The sequence below is a fragment of the Garra rufa genome, chromosome 20 (assembly GCF_049309525.1).
Source record: "Garra rufa chromosome 20, GarRuf1.0, whole genome shotgun sequence".
NCBI classification, from domain to species: domain Eukaryota; kingdom Metazoa; phylum Chordata; class Actinopteri; order Cypriniformes; family Cyprinidae; genus Garra; species Garra rufa.
The window spans coordinates 870,913-889,219 of NC_133380.1; the positions used below are offsets into that span (position 1 = coordinate 870,913).

An 18,307-nucleotide genomic window follows, 5' to 3' on the forward strand; every position below is an offset into this window, starting at 1 on the left:
TTTGTACAGTATAAAAACCATTACGTCTATGGAATGTCCCCACATTTCACAAAAACAAACATGTGTGTGTTTGTGTGTGTGTGTGTGTGTGTGTGTGTGTGTGTGTGTGTGTGTGTGTGTGTGTGTGTGTGTGTGTGTGTGTGTGTACCTGGTATTCATCACGTTGTGGGGACCAAATGTCCCCACAAGGATAGGAATGCCAGTAGATTTTGATCTTGTGGGGACATTTCTCAGGTCCCCATGAGGAAACAGGCTTATAAATCATGCACAATGAGTTTTTTTGATGAAGTAAAAGTGTGCACAATCTCCTGTGAGGGCTAGGTTTAGGTGTAGGGTAGGTGTAGGGCGATAGAAAGTACGGTTTGTACAGTATAAAAACCATTACGCCTATGGAATGTCCCCATAAAACATGTAAACCCAACATGTGTGTGTGTGAGTGTGTGTGTGTGTGTGTGTGTGTGTGTGTGTGTGTGTGTGTGTGTGTGTGTGTGTGTGTGTGTGTGTGAGAGAGTGTCTAGCAGAGCTACAGGAACACAGGCTGCTCATCACAGACAGACTCTCATCGCTCTGACTCCGTGAAAACATTTCTTCCAGCTGGGCCGTGAATTAAACGACAGCTGATTTCAGGCTTGACCTCAGAGATCCTCCAAAGCAGAAGAGAAACAAAAGAGGAACCAACAGCCTTTAGTTTTACTCGTCTGCATTCTAGCTGAACTGAGAAAACCTTAAAAAATTGAATCTAATTAATTACATACACTGCAAAAAATGATTTTCTTACTTATTTTTTTTGTCTTGTTTGCTAGTGTAAATATCAAAAAATTCTTAAATCAAGATGATTTTACTTAGCAAGTAAAACTACTTAATATATTATGTTTTGCTTTCTAAAAAAACTAATCAAAATTTTATTCGTATTTGCTTAAAACAAGCAAAAATATCTGCCAATGGGGCATGAAAAAAAATCATGCATCTAGTAAATGCATCTTGATTCAAGAATGTTTAGATATTTATACTAGAAAACAAGACAAAATACTAAGTGAGAAAACCATTTTTTGCAGTGTGATGTGTCGATTAATTAATTAATTAAATCAAAAAATAAATTTGATTGTAAAAGAAAATACCCACAAAATATCATTTAAAGTTATGTTTGTGTTAAATGAGAAAGTATCAAGTAGACATTACAAATTGTAGAAAGAAATATTTTCTTTGATCCAACATAAAATGTATTATGTTCCACAAAAGAAAGGTTTGAAAAAACATGAGGGTGAGTAAATGATGACAGAATTATTTTTATTTATTTATTTATTTATTTATTTTTTTACGTTTTATTGAAATGAGAATAACATTTCTTTAAATAAGAAACTAAATCTGCCAGCAGGTGGCGGTAAATGTCTTTATAAGTCATTCACTCAATCGATTCCAGTTGTTCAAACTGCGAATTCATTCAGGAATAAAGTAAATGGCTCTCTTTATAATGGTCTTTGAATCATCGATTGGTACGATTCGAACACTGCTGTGTTGGTCGGAGACACGCAACATGACTTCAAAAGTAATATAAACGTGCACACATGTAAGTAATATAATATAATATAATATAAACTTGTATAAAATCACATTTAGGCTGTGATAGATCAGTACAAAATCAGCTCTTGTCATATTGTGTTTGCAGCTGTGCATGAGCACCTCCTCCGTTAATATCAGACTAAATCAGATATCCCTCCTGCTGCCCTCTGCTGTCGACCCTAACACACACAATCTGCCAAAACACACACAAGTTTCTAGAGATTCTGAAGACCTGGACGGCCTGTTTGAGCGGTTTAGTGAGGGTTGAAGCATAACTCTGCCGGACACACCTGGCTCAGAAGAGCTCATCTTACCTGTGACGGACAGCTCTGTGGTCCTCCTCACCACGAAACTCCCAAACTGTAATTCGCAGGTGTAATTTCCGATGTCGTCTTCCCGCACGTCTTTGATGGAGAGCACATCCGCCTTCCTGACGATGCTCTGTCTCCACTGTTTCGGCCGGCATTCCTGCACAGATAAACAGATGGGCTGTTTAATGCGGCTGTGATCTCGCCGCGCACATTTCATTGGAATGACACGTTAATAAATCGCTTTCAAGTGGGCGGCTTTACAATGATGTCAATAGACTGCAGCACTACCGATTTCAGACTTGACAGTGTTTTGTCAACAGCTAGAGTTTCATCTGTAAATTGTTGCCTCGGCAACGACTGCCGAAACACCTGTCAATCATTTATTTAGCACTTATTAATTTCTGTGTCGATGAGCAGATGAGTTCATTATCAAGGCAGCGAACCATGAGAGGATGATGCACGAACTGTGCTGAAGTTAACCAGTGTGTTAATCTCAGCAAAGAAATAACTGACGGAAATGTTCAAAGACGAAATATTTTCTAATCGTCAGTGATAGCACAGACACAATTCAACTATTTTAATTAGAACACACCGTTTTCATATGACGCAAAAAGACATAAAGAGGTTTTTAGAAGAATAAAAAGTATTGCAAACAAAACCTCTTTGCTAGACTAGCTCAGTTTATATAAAGCTATGGTATAAGGACCGATACCAAGATGTGATTGATTTAGAACTGGATCAAATGAGTCATTTGATGCTCATGGTGTGTGTTTGTTTGTCATTTCAGTCCATCGTTTCAATTCAGCTTTAATTCGCTTGTCTCAGACTGCAGAGGATGAAGTTCACACTGATGTTAACTAAATTCAGGCATGTTTTCCGCACAAATGTACACAGTCCCAGTCTGTCACAATCTTTTATTCAATTTACCCAGAAAGTGTGACAGACGTTTAATTTGACGCTCATCTCAATTAGTGTGCAGTCCAATTTCACCTGAAACTGACCAATTCACACAACTGCCCATCTCATCATCTTTGCCTCAGGACATCTGGACTGATATAAGGTCAGTTTCTGCCTAATGGCTACTATTTTCAACTCTGAACCCGAAGGCTGCATTGGGACCCGACGTAAATCTCATGGGAGCAAATAATACAGTGCGGGTCCTGTCGTTCTGTGATTTGATGCATAACGAGAATGATGGAGTTGTGTAAACACTGGGCAGTAGTCTGTGATACACCGATTACATTACTTGCCCATTGCAGAACCACCTCCACTGTCTTGTTTTTTTTTAATAGAAATCAAAAGTTGCATGGAAAACGTGTGCCAAACTGTAAGAATCTACTCTGCTCCATACAGCCAGGGAGGCCAGGTCTGCGTAACAAAACAAGCCCAACGGCCAGACCATATCCTAAATACCTACACTCAAAATAAGAAATTTCCATGCCTAAAATATATATTTTACAATCACTGTTATGCACACTGATCATAAGCACTACATCTAAAATGCTTTCTGACAGCAGCCCTCCTTCCAACAAAAGTGAAAGTGAACAGCGAGCACTTATTTAAAAGCATATATTTCACAATATGCAATATTAGAACGTGTGCGGGAGCAAACACAGAAGCGGAACACACACATTGCAGGAAAGAGCATTACCAGTCAGAAATTCAGCCGGAGCGAGATTAAGAAAACAGTCCCGCGCATGCAGGGTTATCTCTGAACTTGAACTGCTTGAAAGTGTTTTTGGTAGGGCTGTCAAAACGGCTGAAAAACTAAATTAGAATTTTGTACTATCATATCAAATATTATCAAAATTGGAATTACACACAGAGTCATTTTTTAATTTTAAAAACATGAGATGTTTTTAAACCCATAAAGTCTCGACATTGTTCAAGTTGAACTTGCATTATTTTACATGGCCTTCTAAACATGCGTCTCTCCTGCGCGAGACGCGAGTGCAGCGGTGATAGACGTCCCTCTAGAAAATGTGCAAATAATGCATTCCGTGTGAATGGCTTAGTTTCAGTTTTGACGTAAACAATATGTTCTCCGCATTGATGTTCTCTTTTTCCGCAAAGCGTCACATCTAGTGGCTTCAATTGGATAGGCTAATAAAAACATTAGAATGCAACGACAATTACATCATTATCGCATCTTGTGCGCCACTGATAAGACTGCCTCCTTAAAGCACACCTAAAAATGTGGGGTTTTATTTTTTTAAATTCAACGAATATTCGAAAAATCTTTTTTTTGACATCCCTAGTTTTTGGTGAGATTCAGGTGAAGACAACGGCATTATAATAAAAAACACCAAAACACGTGATCGCACCTTGTACCATGTGATCTCTGGCTCTCTTCCAGTCTGAATGTAGTCGTCTATGTCAGGACAGAGGATGTCTTTGCTCTTACTCAGCTCGGCCTTCTCGAAGTACCTCATCTTGGAGTTGTAGCAGAGACCCGTGTTGTTCTCGGCCACCGTGAGCGACATCGACACTTTCATGCAGTACGTGGAGTTCCTGCAAAACACACCAAAACAACACCGTCAACAAGCTTGACAGAAACAGGCATTTGATTCGCTCTGGAAAAGGCTTTCTAATGTTGGTTCTTTAGTGGTGATCGGCGGGAGCCAGGAATCTCACGTTCACATCACGACGAGCCTAACTTCTCAGAAATCCTCGTTCTTTATTGTTGAAATGAGTCTGTAAACGCTCGGTTAAAAGGGTCTGCTGTGTTTTCACATCATTCTCAGCAATTGTTTCTTTGCTTGTCTTGGGCTCAGGACATCTCAGATCAGCAGAAATGAGAGCAGAGAGCCAGCAGGCCATTTTTCAGCTTTGTTAGAGTGGCGCTCTCAGCGGACGCCTCTTACTGCCACAATTGAATTTATTGGAAAACAACTCCCTGAACAGAAGAAACAACACAATGCAGAACACAGAGAAGAAAGGACAGAAAGTGCTGACTCAAAGAACAGTGAACGGAGACTAAGAGACCGACAGAATGAAACTAAAGATTAACATCCCTCCAGTACATATGACCCCCAGCTCCAGGTTTAAAAACGGGAGTCTTATAATGAGCCTGTGCTTTGATTCCCAGCTCTCAATTATATATAGGACATCAAAACACAGGTGGACAAACCACAGTCTACAAATACAAAGGAGAACGTGAAACATCTACAGCCGCTGGATCTCAAGGAAGTCAGAGCCACTAGTATTATTAAGATTTAACCCCTGTATTATGTTTGAATTAAAGGTCGACCCTAACTGGACTCAACACAATGCACCAAAAATACATTGTGAAAAAATACAACAAAGAAAAAATACAACTAAATATGAGAACATGTTTTTTTAAAATGGTATTTTTTTTACATTGTATCTTTATTTATTTATTTTCAAAGGTCAAACTGTAGAGCATGGCGCTAGCAATGCCAAGATCATTGGTTTGAATCCCAGGCAGATTACTACGCTTGAACTGATCAAAATGTATGTTTTTAACAGTGTCCATTTATTTGGATAAAAGCATCTGACAAATGCATCAATGTAAATCAACTCAGAGGGTAGTTTAGAACCAAACATAACAAGACATCCAATTTTTGGGTCTGTGCAGCTGCTGTTAATCACAAAATTATGGGTCAAACTAACCCGTGAACATCAATCATAACAGATTTTGTACACACATTTCAGAACACCTTTCAAAAAGTTTCAAAACTTTGCAAGCATGTTCATGATACTAAATTAGAAATTGTCACAAAAAACATAATACAAGTTCTATTTTATTAACCTAACTTAATTAAATTGCTTAAAAAATAAATAAATCAAGGTAAAAACTGAAGAATTCTTTATTTTGTCCATAAACATCTATTGATTGATTTAAGGAACATGCAGCTCTTGAACTTCTGGAATCACAAAAGTAATTGTGGTTAAATGATTTACTATATTGACACTCCCAGTTTGGGTTAATAAAACATTTGAAAACAAGCAACTTTGTCATAATTAGAGCTGAACAAGCAGGGAAAAAATATGACAGATTATAATTAGGGCCTTAGAATATAGAGTTGGACAACAGAATCACATCGAACGGAAATACAGCAAGCTGCTGAAGAAGCACTGAGCTGCTATAACGCTGAAGCGGCAGATGAAAGAGACGCATGTGACATATCTGTGACACGCTGAGGATCATGGGTAGTTTCTGGAATCTGCAGAATTCTCCTGAATTCTCCATGGTGCTGGATGAGAGCAGCTAAAGCCGGCTCACGCCGTTAACTGGGCTGTCAGCTTAAGTGGGGAATTTATACGAGGCGGAGATGCAGATTCAACATGACGTGAGATTATCAGACAGATGGACACACCTGAGCAAATGAGTTCCCTCGAGTCTACCGCTGTTAAACATCCTGACCGGCTCCGATAAAAACCTGCGTACGGCGGACAAACGATCGCAGTGATCGATGGACGACACAGTCCTCTCTAAACATCTCACTGAACGCTTGTTTCCTCTTTCTCATCAAAGCAGGACGTGAAACAGAAGCCTAAAGACCTGACAGACTGACTCAAGAGCCAAACGGCCGTCGCATCTGTGTTTACTGCTGTTCTGATGCTAACCAGCGGAAAGAGAAAAGAGTGTTCATCTCGGGAATGATGCCAAACGCTGACTCGACTGTCATCTACAGTTGTGGCCAAAAGTTTTGAGAATGACACAAATATTAGTTTTCACAAAGTTTGCTGCTCAACTGCTTTTAGATCTTTGTTTCAGTTGTTTCTGTGATGTACTGAAATATAATTACAAGCACTTCATACGTTTCAAAGGCTTTTATCGACAATTACATGACATTTATGCAGAGAGTCAGTATTTGCAGTGTTGGCCCTTCTTTTTCAGGACCTCTGCAATTGGACTGGACATGCTCTCAATCAACTTCTGGGCCAAATCCTGACTGATAGCAACCCATTCTTTCATAATCACTTCTTGGAGTTTGTCAGAATTAGTGGGTTTTTGTTTGTCCACCCGCCTCTTGAGGATTGACCACAAGTTCTCAATGGGATTAAGATCTGGGGAGTTTCCAGGCCATGGACCCAAGATTTCAACGTTTTGGTCCCCGAGCCACTTAGTTATCACTTTTGCACGGTGCTCCATCGTGCTGGAAAATGCATTGTTCTTCACCAAACTGTTGTTGGGTTGTTGGAAGAAGTTGCTGTTGGAGGGTGTTTTGGTACCATTCTTTATTCATGGCTGTGTTTTTGGGCAAAATTGTGAGTGAGCCCACTCCCTTGGATGAGAAGCAACCCCACACATGAATGGTCTCAGGATGCTTTACTGTTGGCATGACACAGGACTGATGGTAGCGCTCACCTTTTCTTCTCCGGACAAGCCTTTCTCCAGACGCCCCAAACAATCGGAAAGAGGCTTCATCGGAGAATATGACTTTGCCCCGGTCCTCAGCAGTCCATTCGCCATACTTTTTGCAGAAGATCAATCTGTCCCTGATGTTTTTTTTGGAGAGAAGTGGCTTCTTTGCTGCCCTTCTTGACACCAGGCCATCTTCCAAAAGTCTTGGCCTCACTGTGTGTTCAGATGCGCTCACACCTGCCTGCTGCCATTCCTGAGCAAGCTCTGCACTGGTGGCACTCCGATCCCGCAGCTCAATCCTCTTTAGGAGACCATCCTGGCGCTTGCTGGACTTTCTTGGACGCCCTGAAGCCTTCTTAACAATGCAGTGGAAAGGTTTTTTTGGGGGGGATTAAGTTAATTTTCATGGCAAAGAAGGACTATGCAATTCATCTGATCACTCTTCATAACATTCTGGAGTATATGCAAATTGCTATTATAAAAACTTAAGCAGCAACTTTTGGCCACGACTGTACAACCATTTATATTATGACACTGAGCTAACTTGACCTCTCGCTCCTCGGTCAATCCTCAGAAACATTCGGATTGATCCGGTCATGTGACCGGAGTATTAAATATACTCCATTGTAGAGGCTGCTAAAGGAAACCGTCTTGTTTTCATCTGAAGCGTTCATAAGCAGCAGAATGAGGAAAGGATTTTATATCAGTACATGTTGATCAGATGACACAGATGATATATTTACCCAGAGTTCCACACTGGCTTGAACAGAAACTAAGAATATCAGCGAATCCACAAAAAATTGGGTCAGCTTATAATTAACAGCATTTTGACTAAACGTATGATCATGTTTGATTCATTGTTGGAAGCATTAAGGAGGAGAATTTATCACGGTTAATTAGTGGATGAAGGCAGCCGTTATGTGGGAACAGGGAAGCTTGCGTTGGTTAAATCATTAAACACGGGCCGTATTTCCCTCACAACGCCTGCGGATCGCACAGAGACATGAAAACATGAAACATGAAAATAGTGTCAAACTCAACACAAGAAATGGCCAATCAGAGTGTACAAGGTGTACTGCTGTTTAGTAAAACAATTGCTGCTCAAGAAACATTTCTGATAATCACAGGAACCATTAATAACTAAGCATCAATAATAATTGTTTTTACTGTATTTTTGATTAAATAAATGCAGCCTTGGTAAGTAGAAGAGACTTCATTGAAAGCACTAAATAATTGTAATGTTTCCAAACTTTTGACAGCTACTGTACAGACTGACGCCGCAGGAGGATGGTGTGAATCTCAGGTGGTACACATTAGCATAAAAGTTCACTCACTAGTACACTAGCACAGAAAAGAGCTGCACATTATGAAATATCAGAGTTGTGAGAATAAGAGTCGGTGACAGTAACTCACAGCTCTGATCAAGATCTAACATCTGACACAATGAATCACAGTTTCAAACAGCCATTCTGCAGGATGTCAAAAAGCCGATGCATTTCAGCCACATTCACGTCTGTAATGCAGCAACCGGTTCATTTCTCTGACTATAACAGATGGAACAGAGCAATCTAGGGGAAATGTGAATGAAATACGCCTTCAGACGCAGCCTGAGAGTACGAGACGCCGTCCCTCGAGTGACGTCTGTCTGAGGATGCGCCGCGGCCCGTCGCGGTTCGCTACTGCGTTTCTTTAAATCAGTATTTTATGAGCGCTGGATTATTTATGAGCCGGAGGAAGGTCAGGCTCTGCTGGGAGTGGAGGAGACACGATTCGGACAGACGCATAACTCATGTGTCGCAGCGCCGAGGCCGGCTGATTAACTATATACTGCTGAAGCCCAACACACAGCCACTGTTTACCCATAATGCCTCTCAGGTCTTAACGCTACTGTGAAGTTAGACTCTGTTCTTTCTCTACATCGCCACATCCCACTGAAGTTTAGTCCATCACATAAACCCATGAACACCTGCTTCACACCTGTGTCCTTATGCTTGTGTCTGACTTTACTAACAATTCTAATGTTTTAAATTCTAATGATTACATTCATGTAACGTATACATTTGACTGCCACACCAATAATAAATCAAGTCGATGATGCCGGAGTTGGTGAGGCAAGTTGGAGCTAAACTCTGCAAGACACCGTCCCTCCAGAACTGAGTTTGGGCACACCTGCTCTAGTCAAATGGAACATGGCTTCATCAAATGGAACACTGTCCAGTTCTAATGAATCAAAAAGATGTTCAGAGTCAACTAAGTCAGTGATTCAAAGTTTACAATGTATATCAGTGAAAGATTCTCAAACGATTGAGTGTTCAAACTAATCACTATTCATTCTTAATGAATCAAATTGATTACCGCATTTAGATTTAACCTTAATCAGAGAAACACCATGTTATATATCTGACAGAAATGAAAGCCAGGCTGTTAGGGACAGAAGTGAAGGCTGTTGAATAGATTATACTGTTCATTATCCACATGACGACTCTTCAGCTGATCAAACATCTCGACAGAAAAATTACATGAGAAAAAACCTCGTGAATTTTAAAAATAACGTAATCTAGACCAGCGGCTCCCAACCTGGGGGTCGTAAAGATTTATAAGGGATTGCCAAGCTTACTCTAGTGCAGGGGTGGTAAACGTTGGTTCTGGAGAGCCACAGCCAAACACACCTGAACAAGCTAATCATGGTCTGAAGGGTTACTAGGAAGCTACAGGCAGGTAAGTTTTTATATGGGTACAAGCTGTACGCTGCAGGACTGTGGCTCTCCAGGACTGGAGTTTGCCACCCCTGCTCTAGTGTGAGGGTTTACAAAGAGGGATGAAGCGGTTACAGTCTGATGATAAAACAAGATTACATTTCCCACGCTTAGCACTGCTGTTTAATATTATCGTTAAAATATAAAAAATATAGCGGAAGGCAGTAAAAGTTTTAGATATTATATAATAAAATATGAATTATTTGAATATCTCTGAACCAACTGTCTTGAGAAGAGTTTCAATGCAATTTTCATCTTCCCTCCATAATAATAAATATTACTCTTTTTGTGTCATGGAATGTAATTTCAAGAGGTTTTCAGATAAAAATGTATTTGTTTAAATATATTTAAATATGCAGTTTGTTAATAAAGATAATGTCGATTTGAAAATTTGTTTTAATGTTTTCCACAGATCTTCTGGAATTTACCATTGGCTCTGATGTCTCTGTAGTGGTTAAACATGAGATGTAATTCATTTTGGGTAAATCTAATGGGCAGTCTTTGGTCTCATTAATCTATAATTTGTCCCAGAGAAGATAGTTTTGGCAAAAAACTCATGTTGATGTAAATTTAATGCTATATCAGAACGCTGCCTTTGTACTTTTTAACTGAATTGCCTAGCAACTTTTTTGATGGCTGTTTTTGTTGTTGTTATATAACTGAAAAGTTATAAAAGCTATTATGCAAAGTTATTTTTAGATTCAACAACAGCTTGATGCAGCGAACAAATGCACTGAGCAGCAAAATCACTCTTAACAGATGAAACGATATTAATGTTACAACAAAGATAACGCTTTCCTCAGCAGACATTCAAATGAATGTTTCATCGTGAATATAAATAATGAATGCTCTGATCAGATGCAGGTGCGTTAATCACACTCGCTCAGTCCATCTCTCTCTGATAATACAGTGAGCTTTTACAATAAGCTGTTAATGAAGCATCTCAACATTCCTTCATTACTAGTTCTACAGTGACGTTTTGGAATTAGTAACGGAGGCTTGTGAGCTGTTCAACTGTCAAACTTTAATTTGAATCCGTGGCGGAGGGAAGTAGTTCTGCACAAAAGACGGCTTTTGAACACACTCCACTGTTATTTTGTTTATTTACACACTCGTGCTGTCAAACTGTTACATAGACGCAATATTACATTATTATATTGTTATTTCCTATTTATTTATGCTATTTTTATTCTTTGTATTATTTGTGTCTTGTCGCTGTCATTCTGTTTGTGCTATGGAAACTCATGATCAATATGTCGTCTGATCTATAGATTCCAGACATGTGCCTCTATCAGCCGCTTCTTTCTGATATTAACTAACCAACTGTGAGTGTGCAGTAACATCAGCGTGTCCAGTAGGTGGCAGAAAAGAAAAACATTACAAACTTAATAATACAGAATAATATTCTAAAGCTTCCCTGCATCTCTACCTTGGCAGAGAGAAAGATCCTCGAGAATTCGATCTGAAGCGTCACGTGATCTGATGTAGATATCAGAGCGGCAGGAACGAGGTACAGTAATGCGCTTGTGTTGTGATGAACACGCTCTTTTAAACTCCACTGAAATTCTCCTTCATCATTTGTAACAGTGTTTCACTTAAGATCAAAGGATGTTTCAGTTCAGAGAGAGTCTTAAACATCTTATTCTCCTAATGGGGGAACCTAATGAGCCATTGACAGGAAATGGCCTTTACCTGCGAGGTTAACGATGTGCTACGACATGCTAACGTACAGCACGCTTTCCCTGTTTCCGGTGGATTCTGCCGTTCGCAAACATAATCACGTGAGAAGAGCCGGCTCTCGAATCTTTTATTTGGTCCAGAGATGTGACCTGAATTGAAAATGTGTAAAATCTCATTATTGAACACAAATCATAAATGGTTAAAGTGTGGCATCAGAACAGTGGAATGAAAGCATCTCGATATGGTATGATCTGATCTCATCTCTCTTCATCGTGCGCTTCACTCACAGCTGTCAATTTTTCTGATGAGTATTAATACACCAGACACAAGTCCATTCTCCTCTGTCTCTGTCTGTCTTACAGGACAGATAGATGAGGTCTTATTGATTGAGTTAGCGTTGCTCCTGATTACTGTAAATGGATGTGACCATCAGCCCAAATCAAATCCCCATACCAGCTCATAATACAGATTCACAATGAGAGAGATCACAATTCAGGAAAACTACCGCCACAACACTGGACTTCCATCAACAACATCGTTTGGCTGATTTATAAGCCTTTTTAACTAGTGACGACCAGTCAAATGTCTCACTAGTGGGTAGTGAAAGTGTTTCACAATATAAGTGAGGACATTTGGCCTTCACAAGTATAGTCAGAAAGTACACACACAGAGGAAAAATGCAGCTCATACCTCAACACGCAGGAGTAATGTCCGGCGTCCTGTAACTCGGTCGGTCTGAACCAGATGGAGTCCTCTTCTTTACTCATGCGGCTGCCGTCGAATGAAATGGGCTCCTCGAAGTCTCCGTGGCCGGTGCTTTTATACCACATCAGACTGAGTCCGGCGCTCTGAGCGTGTGTGTAGTTCGCACGAATGTATCCATAAAATAAAGCGCATTTAATCCTCACAGGCTCCCCGAGCAGAACTTTGTATTTCAGGTAGTCCACAGACCAATCCGTACAGCCGTCCACTGTGGAGACAGAGAACACAGCATCAATACAACTGGACTGACGAACGGCATCTGACAACACAGCATGAGGCCTTCATACATTAAATAATACAGACAGACACAGATTACCATTGTGTGTGTGTGTGTGTGTGTGTGTGTACTGGTAATCATAATGTTATGTGGGCCAAATGTCCCCACAAATATAGTTATATTAGTAAAGTCTGACTTTGTGGTGACATTTTTTGGTCCCAATGTGGAAATAAGCTTAAATCGTAGATAATGAACTGTTCCAAGAATCTAAAAATGCCTGTAGTTTTGTTTGAGGGCTAGGTTTACACTACACTAACCATAGTCTGACCATGAAATGCATGTAAAACTATGGTTGTAAATTAAACCGATTGTAATCAATCCACCAAAAAAAAAAAAAAAACATGGTTACTGTACTTTTACTGTAGTAAAACATGGTTAATTTTGGTAAGAGAATAATATGATAATGATAATCCAATAATGTTTTCAGCATTAGGATTTTTCTGAAAAGATATTCCCGTGATGTAAGTATGTTGCACAGCCCCAGCATGAGGTTTTAAACCTTTTTTAAATATGATGGCCATTCAAAAAATAGCGTTGTCTGTGGTTTCAGAATGTATTGTGGGTGTATGGGATGGCCTAGATGAGTGTGAGATTTCCCAGCCTGATTTTTTTTCCCAGTCCGGCTCCGTTCTACATGGTGGTTGTTCAGCCTTGATACATTCATTAGCTAACAAAATTGTCATTTTAAATGTAAATTATTTTGTATTAATGTAATCAATATGATGTAAGGTCCAGTTACCAGTGTGACACTAAAACAGTTAGTAGTAATGGGTACTTTCTACTTAAGTACATGTCAGAGTCCATATTTCTTTACTTTAACTTGAGTAAAAAGGTGTAGTCAGTACTTCCACTTTTACCAGAGTAATTTTAAACAGGAATATCTGTACTTCTACTTGAGTGAAGGATGTGTGCACTTTTGCCAACTCTAGATCCACACCTATGGAATGAATCCATAATGATAGAATACCAGTGTGTGTGTGTGTGTGTGTGTGTGTGTGTGTGAGAGAGAACAGCAGTTGAGTGATCATGCAGGGGTATTTGAGCAGCTGTGACCCAGTAAGAGACCAGAGGAAAGTCACGCTCACTCATACTCACACTCAGATCAGCTACTCAGCATCTCATCTTTCCCTCACTAAAGCAAACAACACTCACATCACAACAACCTACAGGCAGACCATGACAACAGACACCAGCGTCATGTGCCACTGAACATGCGCTTACAGAGATGGTGTGGATTCCCTTTCAAACTTTCACTCAGAAATTGCTAATAAATCTCACAAATAATTACAAAGAAGCAGCAAGTAACACTCATTTTTTTTAAAGTAGAAACACTGAAATAGTATTTCTTCTAAAACATACTCCAGTAATCTTTGTTTTATTTACAACTTTGAAAAAACATTTTTACAGTGTGTGTGATTTGAAATGAAAATCTACAGGAATGTTCTGGGTTTACAGCAAACACACACTCTGCTCTGTCTGCGGCATCTGTGACATGATGGTGATTTACACTGAAAATAATTCAGACTGGGTTTGGAAGAATCACATGAACAGTAATGGAGTCACTGCAGAGATAGAAGCTCAAACACAGCGCCACAAGACTTCAACATCACAGTCTGTGCGCTAACGTGAGACGAACCGCTGTGACATCATCAGGCATTGACCTCGTGCTTCACGAACTCAGCAGGAGAAAACTGAGATACAGCTGGAGAAAACTCATCCGCAGCACACGAGCATGACAGTTCAGAGACAAATACAGCTCACAAGAGACGTTTCTACTGAAGAACTCGAGTAAGACCCGCCGGAAGGCCTCGCTCCACGCGCATTACTGCACACGGGTTTATTTTGCGTGTTAAAACAAACTGAGCTTCTGTGGTAATTGACAATGATGACACACGTCGCTGACGAATTATAAATTGCAGACTGTCCATAACTCCACACATTTGTAATTTGTCAATTGTAATTCCGCACCGCTTCTAATGTTATCCGCTAGGTCTAGCGAAGCGTCCCAGCGGCTTTTCGTCCAGCATCTCTCCTCCTCCTCCATTATCCCACGTTCTGTCTGTCTGAAACAGCTGCTGCAGACAGATGCTGAGAGCTCGACAGGCTCGGCTAATTGTGTCTCCCTCAATGTTTTATTTACTAAAGAAACAGCGCAGCAGCTAATTAACACCGAGAGAAGCATGTCGCATTATTTATCCCTCGCATTCTCTCTCTCCGAGCGCCAAATCCCCGAAATAAAACACGACGACTCATTTAGCACGCAGAGAAAGTCAGAGTCTGCCGGACAGCGAGTCAAATCTAAATCCTATCAAATCTCAGCAGAGCCTCTCCGTGAAGGACGCGTTCGGCCGGACGTTCGTGCTGCGAGTGGAGGGGACGGAGCAATCCCTGATGGGTTTTGGCAGAGATCTTTTGGAGACGCCGGCGGTGCAGCTGGTGTCAGGTGACATTTACAAACACTGACAGCAAAAAACCCACTTATTAAAGTGTTACGGGTCTCTGTTGCCATGGCGACGGGAGGGGACTGGTTGCCGTGGCAGCCCGTGGGGGGGGCTAATTAAGGCTCATTGCAGTGGTATAAAGAACTTCATGAGGCTTTTGCAGTGTGAAAGGAAAGATGGCTAAAATATGATTATTTCTGTTAATTATCCTACTGTCGGCTACACTTCTGCATGTACGTTCATTACACATCAACTTAAACGTCTCAGAACGGGACATTTATTTGGCCAGAGACAGAGGGCCAGATGCAAACCATCTTTTGCAGTTAAAATAGTACTGTCAGGATTTACTAAAGACGTGCAGTGAAGAATTAGTGCTGGGCAGTCATTTTTGCGCTTGACCTTGTGTTTGTGCTCGTTAATAAATTACTGGTATTTGCGCCATTATTTAATGCCTAAAAAAAGCATGTCTTAAAGCAGGCGTTAATTTGCGCTGCTCTTGGTAGATGGTGCTGGTCGTTATGGAAATGATCTGGCTGCGTCTGTGTTCTGTAATGTCCGCATTGTCAGAAAATCACTTTTTATTTTACAGAATTGTGCTCTGAAGCTAGTTTGTCCTGTTTAGTAAATCTGGCTCAGACCAAATACAGACCCTTGATTCCAATCTTCAGCTGTTATATTTCTCTTTTTTTGTGTGAAGCATGTGCGTTTTTTTCCAAAGCTGATTTACATAAAGACATGTGAGTCACAATACTGGCTGTTTCTCCTCTCAACATCATTCTGAAGGATCTAATGAAGCATCAGCAGAGGCTTTCAGGACCTGGGGCTGGATTCACAACAATCGGCTTAAGAACTGATCTCAAGAAATTTCCTGCAATAAATTCTAAGAACTTCGTTAGTGTAATTCTTCAAAGATTCATAAGTAGTTCTCAAATATTTTATTGTCTTCAAAATAAAATGAGAGAAGTGTAATACAACAGTTACAACCCTGACATATTTTAATAATAAATCTATCTATTAAGCACAGTCAGCTTACAATCACATTGTTTTCCTAAAAGGCATTAGAAGCGTTCGTTTGATTATTTTTTTTGCTGAAAACCATTTGACTAACCTGACCTGGAAGAGAAGACAAAACTTTCAGTCAACAAGAGCTGTAGATGACATTTGAAACAAACCCAATTCATTAATGCATTAATTCATTAAACATCTTACATTTGGTGATTTCACACAGCATGGAGGTTATCCTAACTTTAAGGAGTTATTCACACTGAAAAGCTAAAGCCCAAATGCTGCAGAAAAAAAAGGTTTCAATGCCAAAACATCAAATAAGATGGCGACTGAGGGTATTGTGTGATAACTATGGTCAGCTTCAGAATGTAAAACTGATGAGGTTTGTCTGGCAGATCAGAGTCACTTCATACACGGCATAAACGCTGTAAAAACATCCTGTGGGCAACCAATAGCTTTTTCATTTCAGATCTGGGATGTTGAAAATGTCAGCAGTTTAACTGAGGAGATAAAGCTGAGAGAGAGAGAGAGAGAGAGAGAGAGAGAGAGAGAGAGAGAGAGAGAGAGAGAGAGAGAGAGAGGGGAATACAAACATAGTCTCTCGCAGGGAAACAGATTCAATTAAGGAGTTTCTGTGGGAATATTGTCAACATACTTACAGGAGACAGTTATTATTTTGTGCTCATCATTCTTCTCATTGCTCATTATGGGATGTTGGGCTGTTTTAGGCCGTTATCATTCATTTCACAAACGTGTTTTAGCAGCAGTGAGTTTCATGCAATCTTGCTGGCAGCACACGCACACACAGCTAAGCTTGATTACACCCAATTAACTTCCCTCCCGAAACGCCTGCCACGCTCCAGGTGCCGCTCCGCTGATACACGGACAGATGGACGGATGGATGGATGGATGGACGGATGGATGGATGGACGGATAGACAGACGGACAGATGGATGGATGGACGGACGGACGACGGATGGATGGATGGACAGATGAATAGATGGATGGATGGACAGACCGACAGATGGATGGATGGATAGACAAATGGATGGAAGGACAGATAGACAGATAGATGGATGGATGAATGGATGGATGGATGGATGGATGGATGGATGGATGGACGGACGGACGGATGGATGGTGGATGGATGGATGGACAGATGGATGGATGGACAGACCGACAGATGGATGGATGGATAGACAAATGGGTGGATGGACGGATAGGCAGATGGATGGATGGACGGATAGATGGATGGACGGACGGACAGACAGACGGACGGACCGACAGATGGATGGATGGATAGACAAATGGATGGATGGACAGATAGACAGACGGACGGACGGACGGACGGACGGATGGATGGATAGACAAATGGATGGATGGACGGATAGACAGACGGACAGATGGATGGATGGATGGATGGATGGATGGATGGATAGACAAATGGATGGATGGACAGATAGACAGACGGACAGATGGATGGATGGATGGATGGATGGATGGATGGACAGACGGACGGATAGACAGACGACAGATGGATGGATGGATGGATGGATGGATGGATGGACGGATGGATGGATGGATAGACAAATGGATGGATGGACGGATAGACAGACGGACAGATGGATGGATGGATGGATGGATGGATGGACGGACGGACGGATGGATGGACGGACGGTGGATGGATGGACAGATGGATAGATGGATGGATGGACAGACCGACGGATGGATGGATAGACAAATGGATGGATGGATGGATAGACAGATGGATAGATGGATGGACGGATGGACGGATGGATGCATGGACGGATGGATGGACGGACGGACGGACAGACGGACGTACGGTGGATGGATGGACGGATGGATAGATGGATGGATGGACGAGCAGTTGAGAGGATCATTGGTGTCCCTCTCCCCTCCCTCCAAGACATCTACAACACACGTCTCACCAAAAAAGCCCTCTGCATAGCAGCCGATCCCACCCACCCAATGCAAAGACTGCGGAGCCTCCAGGCCAGGACCAGCAGACTGAAGGACAGCTTCACCCATCAGGCTGTCAGGAAGCTCAACTCTCTCCCTACTCTGCCCTCACTCCCCTCACTCCCCTCTTCTGCCCCACAAACTTTCTGAACTCTGACACACACACACAAACACACACACAAACACACACTGACCTGAACCAG

General features: G+C 41.1%; 1 protein-coding gene across 2 annotated transcripts in view; it reads right to left on the reverse strand.

Annotated features, from left to right (window-relative positions):
• il1rapl1b (interleukin 1 receptor accessory protein-like 1b) overlaps nt 1–12,606 on the reverse strand; it is an 84,567-nt gene extending 71,961 nt beyond the window's left edge. For both annotated transcript variants that reach the window (XM_073826051.1, XM_073826050.1), the window contains exons 1-3: nt 12,330–12,606; nt 4,196–4,382; nt 1,875–2,028 (exon numbers count right to left, since the gene is read on the reverse strand). In XM_073826051.1, coding sequence (XP_073682152.1) covers nt 1,875–2,028; nt 4,196–4,382; nt 12,330–12,469 — 481 coding nt within the window. In that variant the 5' untranslated portion in view covers nt 12,470–12,606. The remainder of the gene's footprint in view (nt 1–1,874; nt 2,029–4,195; nt 4,383–12,329) is intronic.
• Nucleotides 12,607–18,307: the final 5,701 nt, after the last annotated feature.